This window comes from Octopus sinensis, linkage group LG18 (genome assembly GCF_006345805.1).
Source record: "Octopus sinensis linkage group LG18, ASM634580v1, whole genome shotgun sequence".
Taxonomy (NCBI): Eukaryota; Metazoa; Mollusca; class Cephalopoda; order Octopoda; family Octopodidae; genus Octopus; species Octopus sinensis.
The window spans coordinates 42,111,197-42,132,546 of record NC_043014.1 but is presented as its reverse complement, the minus strand read 5'-3'; the positions used below and the strand labels follow the sequence as shown (position 1 = coordinate 42,132,546).

At 38.8% G+C, this 21,350-nt stretch overlaps 1 protein-coding gene across 2 annotated transcripts in view; it reads left to right on the top strand.

Annotated features, from left to right (window-relative positions):
- The window catches only part of LOC115221408 (GDP-mannose 4,6 dehydratase), a 91,934-nt gene that overhangs the window by 24,485 nt on the left and 46,099 nt on the right, over positions 1–21,350 (top strand). For both annotated transcript variants that reach the window (XM_029791589.2, XM_029791588.2), the window contains exon 2: positions 8,815–8,859. In XM_029791589.2, coding sequence (XP_029647449.1) covers positions 8,815–8,859 — 45 coding nt within the window. The remainder of the gene's footprint in view (positions 1–8,814; positions 8,860–21,350) is intronic.

The following is a 21,350-nucleotide window of genomic DNA, read 5'->3' as shown; positions in this document are numbered from 1 at the left end:
TACAATGAATCTAGTGAAAATTATCAATAATCAGTTATATATTACACAGAAATTATTTATCGTGGGAAATAGTAAGGCATGCAGTGCATACGTTGAACCATTACCTCTGATTGTGGTTAGTAGCTTGCTTACGAACTACATGGTTCCAGGTTCAGTCCCACTGCGTGGCACCTTGGGCAAGTGTTTTCTACTATAGCCTTGGGCCGACCAAAGCCTTGTGAATGGATTTGGTAGACGGAAACTGAAAGAAGCCTGTCGTATATATATAATATATATATGTATGTGTGTGTTTGTGTGTCTGTGTTTGTCCCCCCAACATCGCTTGCCAACCGATGTTGGTGTGTTTACATCCCCGTAACTTAGCAGTTCAGCAAAAGAGACTGATAGAATAAGTACTAGGCTTACAAAGAATAAGTCCTGGGGTCTATTTGCTTGACTAAAGGCGGTGCTCCAGCATGGCCTCAGTTAAATGACTGAAACAAGTAAAAGAGTAACTATATATGAATTTCTATTGTTAGACATAAGAGTCTGCTATATATATATATATATATATGTAGGCTGCTACCATATTCATAAAAGTACAAAAATAAAGTAAATAGGAATAAAAATAATTTAAAAATAAAAATCTTAAGTAAACATCGCTTGGTCTAACAACCACACCAAGGAATAGAAATACAAAAAAAAAAAAGAACCTCTTTTAATTAAGTGAAATAATTCTTAAATAAACATGACCTAATTTACTTTCTGTTGACATCTGTCATTAGTGGGGCTTTGGGGGAAGGTTGAGGCTTCAATTTACAATGGATAATAAGCTTGGTCCAGGAGGTTAACTGTATACAAGTCTGGAGGTTAACTATACAATCAGATGAAAGGAATGCATTTCTTAGGAAACTACTGTTAAAACATACAACAGGAACACATTAAGGCTGTTTTGAAGTCTATCTCTTTCTTCCACATTGTATTTTTCTGTTTCTTGGGATTAATCAGAGAAAGAGGGACAGTTCCCATGACGGTTTCCTTCTTTTTATTTTTGTATTTTTTGGCGGGGTAGGAGTGGCTGTGTGGTAAGTAGCTAGCTTACGAACCACATTGTTCCGGGTTCAGTCCCACTGCATGGCACCTTGGGCAAGTGTCTTCTACTATAGTCTCGGGCTAACCAAAGCCTTGTGAGTGGATTTGGTAGACGGAAACTGAAAGAAGCTCGTCGTATATATGTGTATATATATATTATATATATATATATATATTATATATATATATATATATACATGTGTGTGTGTGTGTATGTTTGTGTGTCTATTTGTCCTCCCACCATTGTTTGACAACCAATGTTGGTGTATTTACATCCCCATAACTTCACGGTTTGGAAAAGAGACTGATAAAATTAATACTCAGCTTACAAAGAATAAGTGTTGAAGTTGATTTGTTTGACTAAAGGTGGTGCTCCTGCATGGCCACAGTCAAATGACTGAAACAAGTTAAAGAATAAAAGAATATTTATGTGTGCCACAACAGACAATTGGAACCTGGACAGCTCTCAGTTGGCCAGCACCATGTCAAACCATTCCACCCATACCAGCAGGAAAAGCAGATATTAAATGTTGATGATGATGATGTATATATAATGCGCGCACGTGTGTGTGTGTGTATACATATATATAACTTGTCATCACCATTTTGTTGTCCACTTTTCCATGCATGCTTGGGTTGGATGAAATTTGTTGAAGTGGGTTTTCTATGGCTGGGTGCCCTTCCTGTCACTAACCCTCACCTATTTACCAAGCAAGGTAACATTACCGCAAATACAAGACATGTTCCCACAAAGGTTTGGAAACAAAGGACACTGCTTGCATGACGGGGACTCTCACTTACAACTATCACATGATATCAAACCAAAAAGATAGTAACACACACACACATTGTGAGCTTCTTTCAATTTTCCAAATCCACACCTAAGAGGCTATAATAGAAGACTTAGAGCTTTAGAAGAATTGGGGCTGTAGTTGAGGGCATTTTCTCAGAGATTCCATTTTAAAGGTTCTGAGGACCAGATGGAGGTGGGGTATTAAATTGGATGATAGATTAGGTCTACCATCCAAGAACAATTCATAGATTGAGATTCTGCTCAGTTTAACCCAATTTCTCTCAGAAACTTTGGGCAAGTATCTTCCATCAGAACTTAGTTCTGATGGAAGATACTTGCTCAAGATGCTCTGTTGTGGGATTGAACCAGGAACTACACAATTACAATGCAAATTTCTTAACCATACAGCTAAGCCAACAGTCAGATTTATTTTAACTTGACACACTGGTGGAATAGTGGCAATGATAGGATATTGGAGGACAAAATTTGTTGATTCTTCTGGACAAAAAAATTGAACTGGAAGGTTATGGTTGGAACCCTTTTGATCATAGATTTGATATGGAACTAAACAATGCAGCAACATAAATTGATTGATACATCCCAGGTTCATACTCACCTGTAGTTATTGTACATTTTTCTCTCATATAAATTTTATGTTGTATTGATCGCTTCACCTGAGACCTAGTTGACTACTAGCAACTGTTGCTAGTTCACACTTGAGTGGTCACCAGGGGAAAAAAAAATGTTGTCTCTGTGTAATGTAACTGCCGATGAAGTAAGCCATTCAGTGAATTCTACCGACACAAACAAATAGTTGCTGAATTAGACAGTAAAACAACAACAAAAAATAAAGAGCCAAATAATAATTTAGTTCAGTGATCAAAAATGGTAGCATGAGAGTTGTACTACAACTTCGTATAAATAAAAATATATCCAGTTCATCCATGAAGATGATAGTGCAAAATGTATGTCTGTCTATATAATAAATCGTTATTGAAATATGAATTGCGATGTTGCGAGATCAATGTAAATTGTTATTGAAATGTAAATAAATGGTTCAGTGAGGAAGATTTATGGAATTGATGAGAGGGAAAAGAGTGAATTCTGTAAAGAATCACAAGAATCCATTAAAATTGGTATTTCGTTTCAGTTTCTGTAGCTGATTTTATATATATATGATATATTTATATGATAGGTGCAGGAGTGGCTGTGTGGTAAGTAGAATAAGTACTGGGGTCGAGTTGCTCGATTAAAGGCGGTGCTCCAGCATGGCCACAGTCAAATAACTGAAACAAGTAAAAGAGTATCTGTTATATAAAATCTGTTCTGTCTGTGTGTCTTCTAGGATCTCGGGCATTCTCCATCCAATTGCACTCAAATTTGATATGTAGATACCGATGGTATCAGGGCGTGTATAAGTCTTGAAAAAATTACAAAAATCGATTCCAGGTGAGAATGCGATCGATAAAACCATGGAAACGTGCATTTGTATGTACAAGTACATCAGCTGTTGCGATCGATACTACGTGTACGCGAGAAAAATGCATGTGCAGTTTGCGCAAATTTGTGTGAATAAAATCGTTTTTCTTTGGAATAGAAAAAAGTCTATCTTTATTTTTTCCTTTTTCTTTTGTCTCAAATTTAGGTTAAATCAGTGTTTCTCAAAGGGGAGGCCTTTAGGACGGTTGGACAAGTTGTTTTGAGAAAATTTGGTTTAAATGTTTGACAACTCAGCACTGTCCATTGGACGGGGGTGCGTTTTGCTCGTATATATATATATATAATAAATCTTTGAGCGAGGTATAAACAGTAGCTGCACGACATCGTGAAGTATATTTGCCACTTAAATGTGACTAACCCTTAAGGGTGGATGCTACTGTAGCTTGTAGCCCCAGGAGGACACCTCCTCCAGCTGGCTATTGACACACTTTCTGTGCCCTATCAGTATTTGCAATGGGACGCCATCCTACTCATCTTCAACATGTATGATACACACAGACTCAAATTTCTGGGTATTGACCCGTCATCAGTGTCTGACAATCACCAGTTGTCGATGAAAAGTAGGTTTCCGATGCAAATATATATCCTTTTGACGAAAAGTCACTGATATCGAAAAAGTGTAAACAAGCAATTCTTGGTTTAAGACTATAACGACTATAGTGAAGGAAACTTGGCTGCTATTTCTAACAGTAGGAGGCTTCCTTTTTGGCCTATATGAACAGATGTTGTAGTTGGAGTCAAAAAGAAGGGATAGTAGGAACACTGTCGCTCCAAAAAAAGAGAGGCGGTAACCATGGTTATACAGACACTGAAGCTCGATCAACTATCTCTCTCCAAGGTACTCTTAGTTGATCCCAAATCTACCCCTACCCAGATTTATCTCTTCTATTCTCTCCTCACCACTACACTCTGGCATAGCTACTAGTAACATCAATTAGTTGAATCAATGATAATTAATGGGCGAAGCATACAAATGAGTATCACTCGCTGATTTAATTTTAGTAATTTATTGCCTGCCACGTCGTCACGCATGATCTGCATCGTCTGGAGGTGAATAGAACAATTCTGATGTTCCATATTTACCTGTTGACACCGCATGATACGAATAGATTAACGACAACAGATGTTCAGATTGTTGATCACAGCTGAGTGATCATGTAACTACCTGGCTCTGTATGCCTGCTTCAAGGTTAGTCAATCAGAAGTGATCAGTGGTGTAGGCTACTCGGACCATAAAGGACCAGATCAAATACTACCTGACATTGTATCGTTGTTGTAGTGTCCAGTTTCCTGTGCTTGCATGGATTACTGGCACTCTGTCGGTTACGACATCCAAGGTTTCCAATTGATCCGAACAATGGAACAGCCTGCTAGTGAAATTAACCTGCAAGTGGCTGAGCACTCCACGGACACGTGTACCATTAATCAACAAACATTCCCACTTCAGAATTTCAGGCAAAGTCAACATCAGGAGAATTTGATCCCAGAACCACTAAGCATTTCATCCAGATGTTCAGATTGTTGATCACAGCTGGGTGATCATGTAACTACCTGGCTCTGTATGCCTGCTTCAAGGTTAGTCAATCAGAAGTGATCAGTGGTGTAGGCTACTCGGACCATAAAGAACCAGATCAAATACAGCCTGACATTGTGTCGTCGTTGTTGTTGTTGTTGTTGTCATCGTCGTGTCCAGTTTCCTGTGCTTGCATGGATTACTGGCACTTTGTCGGTTACGACATCCAAGGTTTCCAATTGATCCGAACAATGGAACAGCCTGCTTGTGAAATTAACCTGCAAGTGGCTGAGCACTCCATGGACATGTGTACCATTAATCAACAAACATTCCCACTTCAAAATTTCAGGCAAAGTCGACGTCAGGAGAATTTGATCCCAGAACGTAGTGACAGGCGAAATACCACTAAGCATTTCATCCTGCATGCTAATGATTCTGCCAGCTCACTATCTTAATAATAGTAGTAATAATAATAATAATAATAATAATAATTCATTCTTTTTATTGGCCACAAGGGCTGACAAATATGATTGGAAAACATAAAGGGACAAAACAGGACGAAAGGTTACAAAAGGTTTTTGTATAATAATAATAATGTGTGAAGGTGCATGGCTTAGTGGTTAGAGCATCGGGCTCACAATCATGAGGTAGTGAGTTCAATTCCTGGACCAGGCTGTGTGTTGTGTTCTTGAGCAAGACACTTTATTTCACATTGCTCAGCTGTAGAAATGAATTTGCGATGTCACTGGTTCCAAACTGTATCAGCCTTTGCATTTCCCTTGAATAAGATCAGCAGTTGGCCATTCATATCAGCCTCTCCTCTCCTTGCCACCAATCATCATCATCATCATCATCATCGTTTAACGTACGTTTTCCATGCTAGCATGGGTTGGACGGTTCAACTGGGGTCTGGGAAGCCAGAAGGCTGCGCCAGGCCCAATCTGATCTGGCAGTGTTTCTACAGCTGGATGCGCTTCCTAACGCCAATGTTTTTTTTTTATTTAGTTTACTGCCATGATGCATGCATCAGTCCCATCATGGCAGTAAACTAAATAATAAGAAAACAAAGAAACATTGGTAGCATGGAGAGGGGAAACTGGTATTGAATGGCCGGGTCTTCCATATACAACTTTTCCCAGACCTGTGCCTTGGAGGGTAAAAGACAAAGTTGATCTCTTTAGGATTTGAACTTGTAGTGTAGGGAACCAAAAGAAAGTGGGATTGAACCTGAGATCACATGATTCCAAAGTCAACTTCCTAACCACTTGGCTGTGTCCGTCTCTTTGACCAAACGCGGAACGCTTCCCTGAGCACATGTAGATAAGCACTTGTGTAACAGTAGCCTAGCAGAAGACGTATAAAACTGTCAGAATATATAAATGGACATAGAGTTGAAATAAAATCTGGAAATAATAATAATAATAATAATGATGATGATGATAATTATAATGCTTCAAATAGTAACAAAACCATGAAAAATATGTGAAGTATAATCCATAAGAAGCCATAAGATTTAGAACTGAAATAAAAGTAGTGATTGAGAATCACATTAAAAATACATGAAGAACATATCCATAAAGACACCAGCGGCAACAACAGCAACTTAAGAACAAAGAAAGAAGGAAAGAAAAAAGCAAGACAGTGTTAAGGTATAAAGATAAAAATATCAACAGAAATTAATATTTGAAGAGTGGGTAATAAAGCAAGCAATGAGGAATAGTCTAATAGAGGAGACAGATAAGAAAAGAGACGTTGTTCTGTCATAAAATATATACACATTTGTAGGTGAATTTTTGGTTGGTGGATTCATCATCATCATCGTTTAACGTCCGCTTTCCATGCTAGCATGGGTTGGACGGTTCAACTGGGGTCTGGCAAGCCCGAAGGCTGCAACAGGCCAGTCAGATCTGGCAGTGTTTCTACAGCTGGATGCCCTTCCTAACGCCAACCACTCTGAGAGTGTAGTGGGCGATTTTATGTGCCACCGACACAGGTGCCAGATGAGGCTGGCAGACGGCCACGCTCGGATGGTGTTTTTTATGTGCCACCGACACAGGTGCCAGACGAGGCTGGCAGACGGCCACGCTCGGATGGTGTTTTTTATGTGCCACCGACACAGGTGCCAGACGAGGCTGGCGAACGGCCGGAAAACAAAAATGTTTGGAGGACTGGTAAAAATTGCAGTGCAATGAGAAAGCCTTCATACTAGATATTTTCAACCCTCTCTGTCTCTCTCTCTCTCTCATGTCTATAAATACATATATATTTATAGGTGTAGGAGTGGCTGTGTGGTAAGTAGCTTGCTTAAGAATCACATGGTTCCGGGTTCAGTCCCACTGCATGGCACCTTGGGCAAGTGTCTTCTACTATAGCCTCGGGCCGACCAAAGCCTTGTGAGTGGATTTGGTAGACGGAAACTGAAAGAAACCCATCATATATATGTATATATATGTGTGTGTCTGTGTTTGTCCCCCCCACCCAGCATCGCTTGACAACCGATGCCTTGTGACTGGCATGAACTGATTAGATTTTGGGACTGATCTGGTACCAGACAAGGACTCTGGATTATTTTTCCTTTTTTTTTTACTTAATTTTTGAGAGCAGCCAGGTTCATTTTTAGTATTCTCATTTGTGATAGCAGTTAAGATTGTTTCAGTTATTCTCATTTTAAAAATCATCTCTGGTTAATCTTTGAGTGGACGTTGGTGTTGCCTTGGCGGAGGTTTGCACTCTCTTGTGCTACACTCTTGGCGTGGTTGGCATTAGGAATAGTATCCAGCTGTAGAAGCCTTGCCAGATCAGATTGGAGCCTGGTGCAGCCTTCTGGTTTGCCAGTCCTCAGTCAAACCATCCAACCCATGCCAACATGGAAACTGGGTGTTAAACGATGATGATGATGATATATGTATAAAACTGTGGGCACAGCTTGGGCAGGTGTCTTCTACTACAGCCCAGAATCAACTGAAACTTTGGAAGCGAATTTGATTGATGAAACTGAAAAGAAGTCTAGCTTGTGAATGTGTTTGTCTCACCTTGACATTGTACACTAATTATGAATAACTTCACTGTCATACAACCAGTGATGTTTGTTTGCAAATGTTCCATGGAAACCTGTCTAGATTCAGGGGGAAATATTACCTTGCTTGGAAACCGGTGAGGGTCAGCAACAGAAAGGGCTTCCTGCTGTAGAAAATCTGCCTGAACAAATTTTGTCTGACCCAGGCAATTATGGAAATTATAATATATATATATATATATATATATATATATATATATATTCTTTATTTAAAGCAGCAGAAAATTCAACAAAACCTGTTACTCTGAGTTTCCCGTTGCCGTTCATCGGGCAGTTTTTGCTAGCATTCTAGCAAAAACTGTCCGATGAACGGCAATGGGAAACTCAGAGTAACAGGTTTTGTTGAATTTTCTGCTGCTTTAAATGAAGCATATTACTCTACCACTGGTATTTGAGTACTCTTTTTTCCACCTTGTTTCACATTTATGTGTTTACTCCGTATATATATATATATACACACACACACACATACATATACCAAAGTTGCCTTACTGGTACCTGTGCTGGTGGCATGTGTAAAAGGATTCGAGCAAGGTCGTTGCCAGTACCGCCTGACTGGCCCCCGTGCCGGCGGCACGTAAAAAGCACCCACTACACTCTCGGAGTGGTTGGCGTTAGGAAGGGCATCCAGCTGTAGAAACTCTGCCAAATCAAGATTGGAGCCTGGTGCAGCCATCTGGTTCGCCAGCCTTCAGTCAAAATCGTCGAACCCATGCCAGCATGGAAAGCGGACGTTAAACGATGATGATGAGACATTAAAATGATTTTTATAGATATATCTCCTGCTGTTGAACCATTCTTTTTATTGATTTCTCATTTATGCCAGTATTAATGTTTTGTTTTCTTTCATTGTTTTTACAGGATGGATCATATCTTGCTGAGTTCCTGTTAGGAAAGGGCTATGAGGTAACGTGGTTTGCTGTTTTACATATTTCATTGAGATATTGAGCAATTTCCTTAACCGTATCTGCTTTTGTTAAGCATGTCAGCATACTACTGTCTTTCTGTGTGCATGTCTGTATATCACACACATGCATGCATGCACACTCACATATGCATCTATGTGTGTATATATATATATATATATATTAGCATGGCTTCAGTCTCTGACTGAAATGAGTAAAAATTTAAAAATTATATAAACACACATACATGGATGTATATATATATATATATATTATATATATATATATACATATATATATATATAATATATATATATATATATATATATATCTATATATATATATATATATATATATATATATATATATATATATATATATATATATGTGTGTGTGTGTGTGTATTCACACACACATATATATCATCATCATCGTTTAGCGTCCGTTTTCCATGCTAGCATGGGTTGGACGGTTCAACTGGGGTCTGTGAAGCAGAAGGCTTCATCAGGCCCAGTCAGATCTGGCAGTGTTTCTACGGCTTGATGCCCTTCCTAACGCCAACCACTCCGTGAGTGTAGTGGGTGCTTTTTACGTGCCACCTGCACAGGTGCCAGACAGAGCTGGCAAACGGCCACGAACGGATGGTGCTTTTTATGTGCCACCGGCACGGGGGGCAGGCGAGGCTGGCAACGGACACGAACGGATGGTGCTTTTTACGTGCCACCGGCACGAGGCCAGTCGGGGCGGCGCTGGCAACAGTCGCGGACGGATGGTCCTCTTACCGGCACTGGTAACACATCTGCAATTTCCATTGAACGATTTCGATTCTGATCCTCACTTGCCTCAACAGGTCTTCACAAGTAGAGTTTTGTGTCCCAATATATATATATATATCGTGTCCCTATATATATATATAGGCGCAGGAGTGGCTGTGTGGTAAGTAGCTTGCTAACCAACCACATGGTTCCGGGTTCAGTCCCACTGCGTGGCATCTTTGGCAAGTGCTATAGCCCCGGGCCGACCAATGCCTTGTGAGTGGATTTGGTAAACAGGAACTGAAAGAAGCCCGTCGTATATATGTATATATATATATGTGTGTGTGTTTGTGTGTCTGTGTTTGTCCCCCTAGTATTGCTTGACAACCGATGCTGGTGTGTTTATGTCCCCGTCACTTAGCGGTTCGGCAAAAGAGACTGATAGAATAAGTACTGGGCTTACAAAGAATAAGTCCCGGGGTCGATTTGCTCGACTAAAGGCAGTGCTCCAGCATGGCCGCAGTCAAATGACAGAAACAAGTAAAAGAGTATATATAATATCAGAATTAGAATACAGTAAAAAGGGAGGGGTGGTGGTCAGTGTCAGTCAATCTTTAATCATAGAGCTGCTTGATCAGGACTGACCTGGGGCTAAGCAACAACAACAACCCTACATCTACACACCATTAGATAATACCTTCACAACACTGTGCCTACATACCAAACTACCACTACTACTACTACTACCACCACCACCACCACCACCACTACTACTACTACTACTACTACTACCACCACTACTACTACTACGATGACGACGACACTTATGCCACATCACACTGTAGCTGTACTACATCACACCACTGCCGTAGTCGCTCGATGACCTACCTACCTGCTAGAAGCAGCAGTCAAGTTGCTTTCAGCTCACACCCTACCATCACGAAGGAGAAAAGAACTCATTAAATCATGTAGACCTAGATATACAGAACATAGGGTATAAGAATAGATTAGAGTGGGGAAGGGGGAGGGGATAGTCAAATTTCTGATCACAGGTTTGCTTGATCAGGATTGGCCTATGGTTAAACAGCAGCAGCAGCAGCAACGGCCTCCACACATACATACACACACACACACACTATATCTCATTAAATCTATGTCACCTTCACTAAACATCAAAGTACCTCTGCACCGCATTACAACAAAACCCACCTACATCATATCGCTCAGTCACCCTACTCCTACTTCGCCCCATTGCCACATTAGTCAGTGGGTAACCTGCCTTTTCTATTAGAAATAACAATTGAATGCCTTTCGAATCACACCCTACCGTCTCAAATACGAAAGAACACATAAAACACGGTGGGTACAGCATAATGGACCCGTTTAAAAGCTGTTTGAACAGGGCTGACCTCAGAGCTAAAGAACAAGGATCTTTTGGGTTTGAAAGGCAGTTTTTTTCTAGCGGTGTCATATGAAATTGTCACCCATAATTATGACCCTAGTATCGATCTATTGCATTTCAATCTGTTTTAGGGTTAGGCATGGGGGGAAGGGTATATTTTTTTCTTCACAAATGTAAATAAACCCAATCTGTTTCTTAAACGAGGGACATATTCATACAGCACAGAATGTTTTTTTACCTCAATGGACGTTATTGATTGGTTGAAATTGCAGAAATTGAAGAAAAAAACAACAAATATCTTACAAGCTATAGAATTTTCTCAATAAAGCCAAGAGAAAAAGATGTTTTATATACACATTCTACCAGTATACGAAGTTTAAAATTTTTTAGTAACCCAATCTGTTTCTTAAACGAGGGACATATTCATACGGCATAGAATGTTTTTTTTACCTCAATGGACGTAATTGATTGGTTGAAATTGCAGAAAAACAACAACAAATATCTTACAAACTCTAGAATTTTCTCAATAAATCCAAGAGAAAAAGATGTTTTATATACACATTCTACCAGTATACGAAGTTTAAAATTTTTTAGTAACCCAATTTGTTTCTTAAACGAGGGACATATTCATACAGCACAGAATGTATTTTTACCTCAATGGATGTAATTGATTGGTTGAAATTGCAGAAATTGAAGAAAAAAAAACAACAATATCTTACAAACTATAGAATTTTTCTCACATAAGCCAAGAGAAAAAAATGTTTTATAAACACATTCTACCAGTATACGAAGTTTAAAATTTTTTAGTTACCTAGAAATTATGTTAAAAACTGCCGTTCAAACCGAAAAGATCCAAGAACAATAATAATAACAATAGTAACAACACACACACACACACACAGACTAAACTACATCACGTCACATTTGTCACAATCCAGTCACTTCTTAGCAAAAATATACAAACACTGTTAAGTTTAGGTCGAGTCTGCAACAGTTTGTTATGACAGCCAGTGTTTAGTCAGTGACAAACTTCGGTGTCAGCTGCTTCAACAGTGAATTTCTTTATTAACCATACAAGGTCGAGAAAAAGAAGGGGACGGTACTAGGACACAAAGGGACGATCTAACTCGATTTTATAAGAGCGGCGAGCTGGCAGAAACGTTAGCACGCCGGGCGAAAATCGTAGCCGTATTTCGTCTGCCGTTACGTTCTGAGTTCAAATTCCGCCGAGATCAACTTTGCCTTTCATCCTTTCGGGGTCGATTAAATAAGTACCAGTTACGCACTGGGGTTGATATAATCGACTTAATCCGTGTGTCTCTCCTTGTTTGTCCTCTCTGTGTTTGGCCCCTTGTGGGTAGTAAAGAAATAGGTACTAGGACACATAAAACAAACATTGGGGTCAGGGGATCGAATGGGACGAAGCGTACGAATAAACTATTAAAATATATACAATTAAATGAGAATGAGTGATTTACAAACAATGGAGCGGAGGACGTGGTCGACCCCACAAATCACTTATTCACACTGAAGACTGTTTTTTCCATTTTTTTCCTTTTTTTTGTTCTCATTTAGACAGGTTCTTTCACTTGCAACATACTTGCATCAGAGATCCATCTTTTACGGAATGCACTTTGCGATAGGCATTTCTTCTCCAGCCTTATTTTCCGTTTCACGTGGAAGCCGAAAAAGTCAATTAACAGTAGGCGCATCACAGCTACATGGTTTCGGGTTCAGTCCCACCGCGTGGCACCTTCGGCAAGTGTCTTCTACTATAGCCTCGGGCCGACCAAAGCCTTGTGAGTGTATTTGGTAGACGGAAACTAAAAGAAGCCCGTCGTATTAGGCGCGGGCATGGATGTGTGGTTAGGGAGCTTGGTTCCTAGCTATATGGTTTCGGGTTCAGACCCACCGCGTGGCACCTTCGGCAAGTGTCTTCTACTATAGCCTCAGGCCGACCAAAGCCTTGTGAGTGTATTTGGTAGACGGAAACTAAAAGAAGCCCGTCGTATTGGGTGCGGGCATGGATGTGTGGTTAGGGAGCTTGCTTCCTAGCTATATGGTTTCGGGTTCAGACCCACCGCGTGGCACTTTGGGCAAGTGTCTTCTGCTATAGCCCCGGGCCGACCGAAGTGGAACTTAACTGCCGCGTGTGTGTATAGGTGTGTAGGTCAATTAACAGTTGACAGGCAAAAGGCATTGCTGTTGTTGAACAAACGCGTGCGAGCGCACACGCACACATACACACACACACAAATACACACACACACACATGCAGGCGCACACCCTTTCTCCAGCAGTGGGGTTGTGTAGTGTGATGCTATTTATATGTTGTTTCGTCTGCCGCTATGTTCTGAGTTCAAATTCCACCGAGGTCAACTTTGCCATTCATCCTTTCGGGGTCGATTAAATAAGTACCAGTTACACACTGGGGTCGACTTAATCTGTTTGTCTGTTCTTGTTTGTCCTCTCTGTGTTTAGCCCCTTGTGGGTAGTAAAGAAATAGGTATTTCATCTGCTGCTACGTTCCGAGTTCAAATTCCGCCGAGGTCGACTTTGCCATTCATCCTTTCAGGGTCGATTAAATAAGTACCAGTTACACACTGGGGTAGACTTAATCCGTTTGTCTGTCCTTGTTTGTCCTCTCTGTGTTTAGCCCCTTGTGGGTAGTAAAGAAATAGGTATTTATATGTTGTGTGTCTTTTGTGTCTGTTTGTGTAGCGTGGTATGCAGATTGTTATTGTTGTTTTTTTAACCCCAGCGTCAGCATTCCAGCAATGACCATCTTTTCCATTATTCAAACAGTGCAGTTTCAACTTAAAACGAAGTTATCCATTCAGTGGGCCCAACGTATATTTTTAGAGACGTTAGTGTGTAACTTGTGGTAACAGTAATAGATTAGTAAAACCAGTAGTATGGCCAACAATAATGAAATATGTTAAAATCTAAATAGTGAAATATATACTCTTTACTCTTTTACTTGTTTCAGTCATTTGACTGCGGCCATGCTGGAGCACCGCTAAGTGACAGGAACGTAAACACACCTGCATCGGTTGTCAAGCAATGCTAAGGGGACAAACACAGACACACCAACACACACATACATACATATATATATACATATATATGACAAGCTTCTCCCAGTTTCTGTCTACAAAATCCACTCACAAGGCATTGGTCGGCCCGGGGCTATAGCAGAAGACACTTGCCCAAGATGCCATGCAGTGGGACTGAACCCGGAACCATGTAGTTGGTTAGCAAGCTACTTACCACACAGTCACTTCAGCACCTATGTATATATATATATATATATATATATTGGTGTTAGGAAGGGCATCCAGCTGTAGAAACATTGCTAGATCGGACTGGAGCCTTGTGCAGCCTTCTGGCTCACCAGCCCTCAGTCAAACTGTCCAACCCATGCCAGCATGGAAAGCAGATGTTAAATGACAAGGAAGATGATTTTATATATATACATATATATATATATATATATATATATATATATATATATATTCTATATATATATTATATATAATATATATATATATATATATATATATATATATATATATATATATATATATATATGTATGTATCTACACATTACATAACTTTGAATTTGTAAACTTAAATATTCATTTTTTTTCCCCCCTGTACAGATGTATACTGACCCATAGATGTGACAAGAACTTCTTAACTACGCTCTCTTGCCTGTTCCTATTCCGGTCTGAGATTGAATTGTTGTTGTTGTTGTTATCATTGTTGTTGCTGTTCTTGTTGGAGTTCATAGTTGTTATTATTCACCTCTTTTTTGTTCCTGTTTTCTATAAAAAAAAAACAAAAAAACAAAACAAAACAAAAACCTTGGAGTGGTTGGCATTAGGAAGGACATCCATGTGTAGAAACCATGCTAAATCAGACTGGAGTCTGGTGCAGCCTTGCAGCTTGCCAGCCCTGGTCAAACCGTCCAATTCATACCAGCATGGAGAACAGGTATTAAATGATGATAATGATGATGTTTAACCCTTCACCTGTCCTGTGTATCACATGTGCTGTTTATCTTGATATGAGATCACCATTTCGTGCACATATGGTTGTGATGCATGTGCCTAGTGTACCCTTATCAGACAGATAGTCATGATGGGAATCTTGTAGGTGTGGCCCGGTTAGAATTTTCTTCTTGTTGAGTAACCCATCCTGCTCAAAAGGTCCCTGAATAAGGGTTGTTTAAGGATGTTGAATGAAACACCCATGTTTCCAGAGGTGAATTATTCAAACTCTAAAGAATCCCTCTCAGCACATGGCTATGATGCTCCCCCACTACTTCTACCTGTGATCAGAGATGCACATATCATCAGCCACTAAGAGACATGGTCAACTGGTTAAGGTCAAACAACTGACAAGCAAATCTGTGATATTGAGCAGAATATTTGCTGTAGCCCATCTTTTATACCAAGACAAAACAATGTACATGATAACACTTCCAGTCAGTTATGATCAGAAGCCATGAGAGCCACTGCCTGGTACTGCATCAGGGCATTTATTATTATTATTATTATTATTATTATATCAGTAGTAAAAGGTGGTGAGCTGGCAGAATCATTAGCACGCTGGGCGAAATGCTTAGCGGTATTTCATCTGTCGCTATGTTCCGAGTTCAAATTTCACTGAGGTCAACTTTACATTTCATCCTTTCGGGGTCGATAAATTAAGTACCCATTGAGTACTGGAGTCAATCATCGTTCATCATCGTTTAGCGTCCGCTTTCCATGATAGCATGGGTTGAGCGGTTCAACTGGGGTCTGGGAAGCCAGAAGGCTGCACCAGGCCCAGTCTGATCTGGCAATGTTTCTATGGCTGGATGCCCTTCCTAACGCCAACCACTCCGTGAGTGTAGTGGGTGCTTTTTACGTGCCAGACAAGGCTGGCAAACGGCCACGATCGGATGGTGCTTTTTACGTGCCACCGGCACGGAGGCCAGGTGAGGCTGGCAACGGCCATGATCGGATGGTGCTTTTTACATGCTACCGGCACGGAGGCCAGTTGGGGCGGCGCTGGCAACAGCCAAGTCAACTATCCCCCTCCCCCAAGTTTCAGGCCTTGTGCCTATAACAGAAAGGATTATAACAAGGTAGTAAATTTGTAAAATCAGTAGAGCATAGCCATCAATAATACCATCCTGTAGCATTTGTTTACATCCCTTTACGTTGCGAGTTCAAATCCTACTGCGATCGACTTTAGCTGTCTTCCTCCTGGGGTTTAAAAAAAACAAAAACCCCTTAAATATTAAGAACACTTGTTAAGCGTGTGGGGTGTCATTGTGTGGTCAAAGCTGGAGATCATTATCAACATGTGTGGCTTTGATGTGGACATCTGTGGATTACTGAGATCATAAAAGATTAACAAAAAAAACAACACATTTATAGATCTGTTTGCTGTTTTGTTAATGTTTCAATCGGGATTGAGTACTACTACTACTACTACTACTACTACTACGACTCCAACCACAGCAACCACCACTGCTCCCACCACCACCACCATCATTACCACAATGAGAATGACAACCACCACCATTACTACAACCACCACCATTACTACTACTACCACCATTACTACTACTACCATCATTACTACTACTACTACCATCATTACTACTACTACCATCATTACTACTACTACTACCACCATTACTACTACCACCACCATTATTACTACCACCACCATTATTACTACCACCACCATTATTACTACTACCACCATTATTACTAATACCACCATTACTACTACTACCACCATTATTACTACTACCACCATTACTAGTACTACCATCATTACTATAACTACCACTACTACTACTACTCCAACCACAGCAACCACCACTACTCCTGCCATCACCACCACCACTACTCCCACCACCACCACCATCATTACCTCAATGACAACGGCCACCTTTTACTACTACTACTACTACTACTGTTTCCATCATCACTGCCACCATCACCATGACCACCACTACCTCTACTACTACTACTATTACTACTATTGTCATTGTAGTAATGCAGAAATGTTTCTGAATTCTCCCTTATTTGTTTAACAATTGTTGTTCTCCTTGCTATTGTTAAAGAAAAAAAAAATCAATAGAATTGAAATCAAAGGAAAATTCTTTGTTTTTTTTTATTAGTTTTTATTTTGTTGTTATCATTGCATTATAGTTCTTTATTATTTATTATTATTATTTTTTGCTTTTCAAGTTTCTTTATAGAATGTTGCTTATCTGTGTCTTTATTGTCATCAAGTCATAAAGGTGATGACAGCAACAATGAAAATAGTAAAATAGTTATTTATTTGCAATTCAGCTATTTAATCAGGGTGACTTCTTTTTTTTTTTTTTCCCCCATTTTTAATTCTCTACAGAATGCTATCATAATTGTCATCACTTCTCACTCAGTAGAATGTCATCATGATTGTTAAAATAACAGGTGCAGCTGTAGGTATGTGGTTAAGAAGCTTGCTTGTCAGTGACAAGGTTCTGGGTTCAGTCCCGCTGCGTGGCTTCTTGGGCAAGTGTCTTCTACTATTACCTCTGGCCGACCAAAGCCTTGTGAGTGGATTTTGGTAGATGAAACTGAAGGAAGCCTGTCATATATATGTATATATATGTGTGTGTGTGTGTATATATATATATTTATATTTATTTTTTTAGAAATTTCTGTCGGCTTTTTTTCGAGTAGCGTGCGTATTGTGAAAAACTATATGGTAATGGACAATATGTCCAATTTTCGGCATATTTGGCATTAGAAATTTTTTCGTTTGCCCTTATTTATAAGTTGTTTATAATTTTAATCTTTAAAGGTATTTTTTAATATGCTGGCCATTGATAAAAATTTTTTAGAAAAAATTTTATCCTATATTAAATATATATTTATGTTTATGTATATGTATACATATACTAGCAAATGCCCCATCCCCATCAATTGGACGGTTTGTATAGGGGAAGAGGATTAACTTGGACGGTGTTAAGTTGTGGAGATGTTTGGTGATTGTATGGGGGTTGTTACTTTTGGTTAGGGCATTAAAGATTCCTGAGACGTTAAAACTGTTGACTGTTTCTTCTAAATAAGGAAAATTGATTGATAGTGAATCTTAACACAATGAACCGTTTCAAAATTGTCATGAGGCCAATAAAATGAAGGAAAACTGTTCAGCCCACAATATATACAACTTCCAGTGGAACCGAACATCATAATTAACCTTAAACTTTTTTTCACACAAACACTTTCACACTAGGATAAGCAGAATGTACTCTCCCATAGTACATACCTCATATTGATACCTATGCCTCAGACTGAATGCTGTTTTATCTCCAAATTGAATATTCCAAGTGATATTTAAGCAATAAACAGTTCTTTGGCTTTTGCATTTGACGACTGTTGCTTTGCGTATTTTATTTGGTTTTCACTGGTGTAGTGGTAAGAACTAAGCCATAAGAACACATTTGACCACAAATGCACTTGGTTGATTACAGTTAAAGTTAGAGTTGATATTGATTTTTTTTTTTAGCCACTTACAAATGTGTGAAAACGCAGAAATGAATACAGTTGTTCGTGGTCTAATATTTCTATCAAAATGAGACTGTATTTACAAACAGCAAGCTTTATTTACATATATCTGTCATTTAAATGTGAAGACGTAGAAATGAATTGTTTAGAATGTTGGTCAATGAACAGGACGGCGGAAGAAACAGGACAAAAAAAATTACAAAAATAGCGATTCTCACTTTGAAACTGGCAATTTTGAAAATCTTTTTAGATTACAGAACACCCTGCTATCTCATGTATCCGTGTTTAAAATTTCAGTGTGATCAGATGAACATTACTCGAGTTATAAGCGCACAAAAAATAGACAGACAGAATGGGATTTATATATATATATATATATATATATATATATATATATATATATATATGAGTGGCTGTGTGGTAAGAAGCTTGCTTCCCAACCAGATGGGTCCGGGTTCAGTCCCACTGCGTGGTTCCTTGGGCAAGTGTCTTCTATAGCCTCGGGCCAACCAAAGCCTTGTGAGTGGATTTGGTAGACAGTAACTTAAAGAAGCTCGTTGTTTGTTTGTATGTATGTATGCATGTATGTATGTATGTATGTTAAAAGAAAAATGAAATAAAAGAATAATAAAGATATCGACGATGATGATGAAGATGGCCGATATATATATATATATATGACAGGCTTCCTTCAGTTTCCGTCTATCAAATCCACTCACAAGGCTTTGATCAGCCTAAGGTAATAGAAGACACTGACCCAAAGTGCCACACAGTGGGTCTGAACCTGGAACCATGTGGTTGGGAAGCAAGTGTCTTGTCACACAGCCACTCCTATATATATATATATATTATATATATATATATATATATGTATGTATGTATGTATGTATGTATGTATGTATTTATGTATGTATGTATGTATGTATGTATGTATGTATGTATGTATGTATGTATTTATGTATGTATGTATGTATGTATTTATGTATGTATGTATGTATGTATGTATGTATGTATGTATGTATGTATGTATGTATGTATGTATGTATGTATGTATGTATGTATGTATGTATGTATGTATGTATGTATGTATGTATGTATGTAGTATGTATGTATGTATGTATGATGTATGTATGTATGTATGTATGTATGTATGTATGTGTATGTATGTATGTATGTATGTATATGACAAGGCTTCCTTTAGTTTCCTTCTACCCAATCCACTCAGAAGGCTTTGGTCGGCCTGAGGCTATAGTAGAAGACACTTCCCCAAGGAGCCACGCAGTGGGATTGAACCCGGAACAATGTGGTTGGGAAGCAAGCTTCTTAACCACATACCTACAGCTGCACCTGTTATTTTAACAATCATGATGACTTTCTACAGTGAGAGAAGTGATGACAATTATGATAGCTTTCTGTAGAGTATTAAAAATGGAATATAAAAAACGAAGTCACCTGTAGATTAAATTGTTAAATGCTAGTGGTTGTGGTAGTGGTGTTGATGCTAGTGACAGGTATTTTACTATTTAATCTACAGGTGACCCCTTTTAACATTTTAATTCTTTACAGAATGCTCTTGTTATTGTTAGTAGTGTCTTTTAGAATGTCATCACTATTGTTAAAGTAATAAAGATGATGCTGCTACTGATGGTGGTGGTGATAGCAGTAGTGATGATGATGATGTTGATGTTGTTAATCTACAGGTGATTCTAATCCTCTACAGAATGTCATTATTGTCAAAGTAATAAAGATGATAATGATGCAGAGACAGGTAGTTATTAGATATCGCCCTAACACTACAAGAAATTTTAAAGAAAAAAATTACTTCTCTGTAGAATATTCTTTATCATTGTTAAAGAGAGATGATCTACACATTACACACACACACACGCATGTGTGTTTGTCTCCTGTCACTTATTGACAACTGGTGTTGGTTTGATTACGTCCCTGTAAACCTAGTGGTTCGGCAAAAGAGACTGACAGATTAAGTATCAGACTTGCAAAAGGAAAATATACTGGGGCTGATTTATTTGACTTAAACCCCTTAAGGCAGTGCCACAGTATGGATGCAGTCTAGTGACGGAAACGAGTAAAAGATGGAAAAAATGTTGATCATTTTTTATAGTAATAAAATAATTTCTGTGTTTACATCTCTGTAACTTAGTGGTTCGGCAAAATAGGCTGATAGAAAAAGTACCATGGTTTAAAAAAATAATTACTAGGGTTGATACATTCAACTAAAAATTAAAGCTATTGGGTAACGAACACCTTGGTAAGCTGTGTAGAACAGATGGGATGGTTATGGCTGGAGAGCCTTGGCTCATATTTGTTCACTCTCAGAGCTGTCTTGGGTTAAACAGCAACAAGTAACAATCACGATAGGGATGATGGTAGCTGTTGTTGTTGGTGTTGCTGTTGCACAGATAATGTTCAATTCCCTACAGAGTCTCTGATATTGCCATTGTTAAAGTAAAACAACAACAACAACAAAAATGTTAGTGGTCACAACAATCATGATGATGATGATGATGATGAGTTGATGTTATTGTTCTTTAAGGAGCTAATTGATGTTTTCAATCAAGGAACAATGACAAAGGAAGATAGAAGAGGCAACATAAAAGCTAATTACTTTGGAACAAATTGTCTGGGGACAAAACTGAGACATATACACTCACATACATACATAAATACACACACACACACACAGATACATATATACATACATTATATTATTATTATTATTATAATTATTATTATCATTATTATTATTATTTTT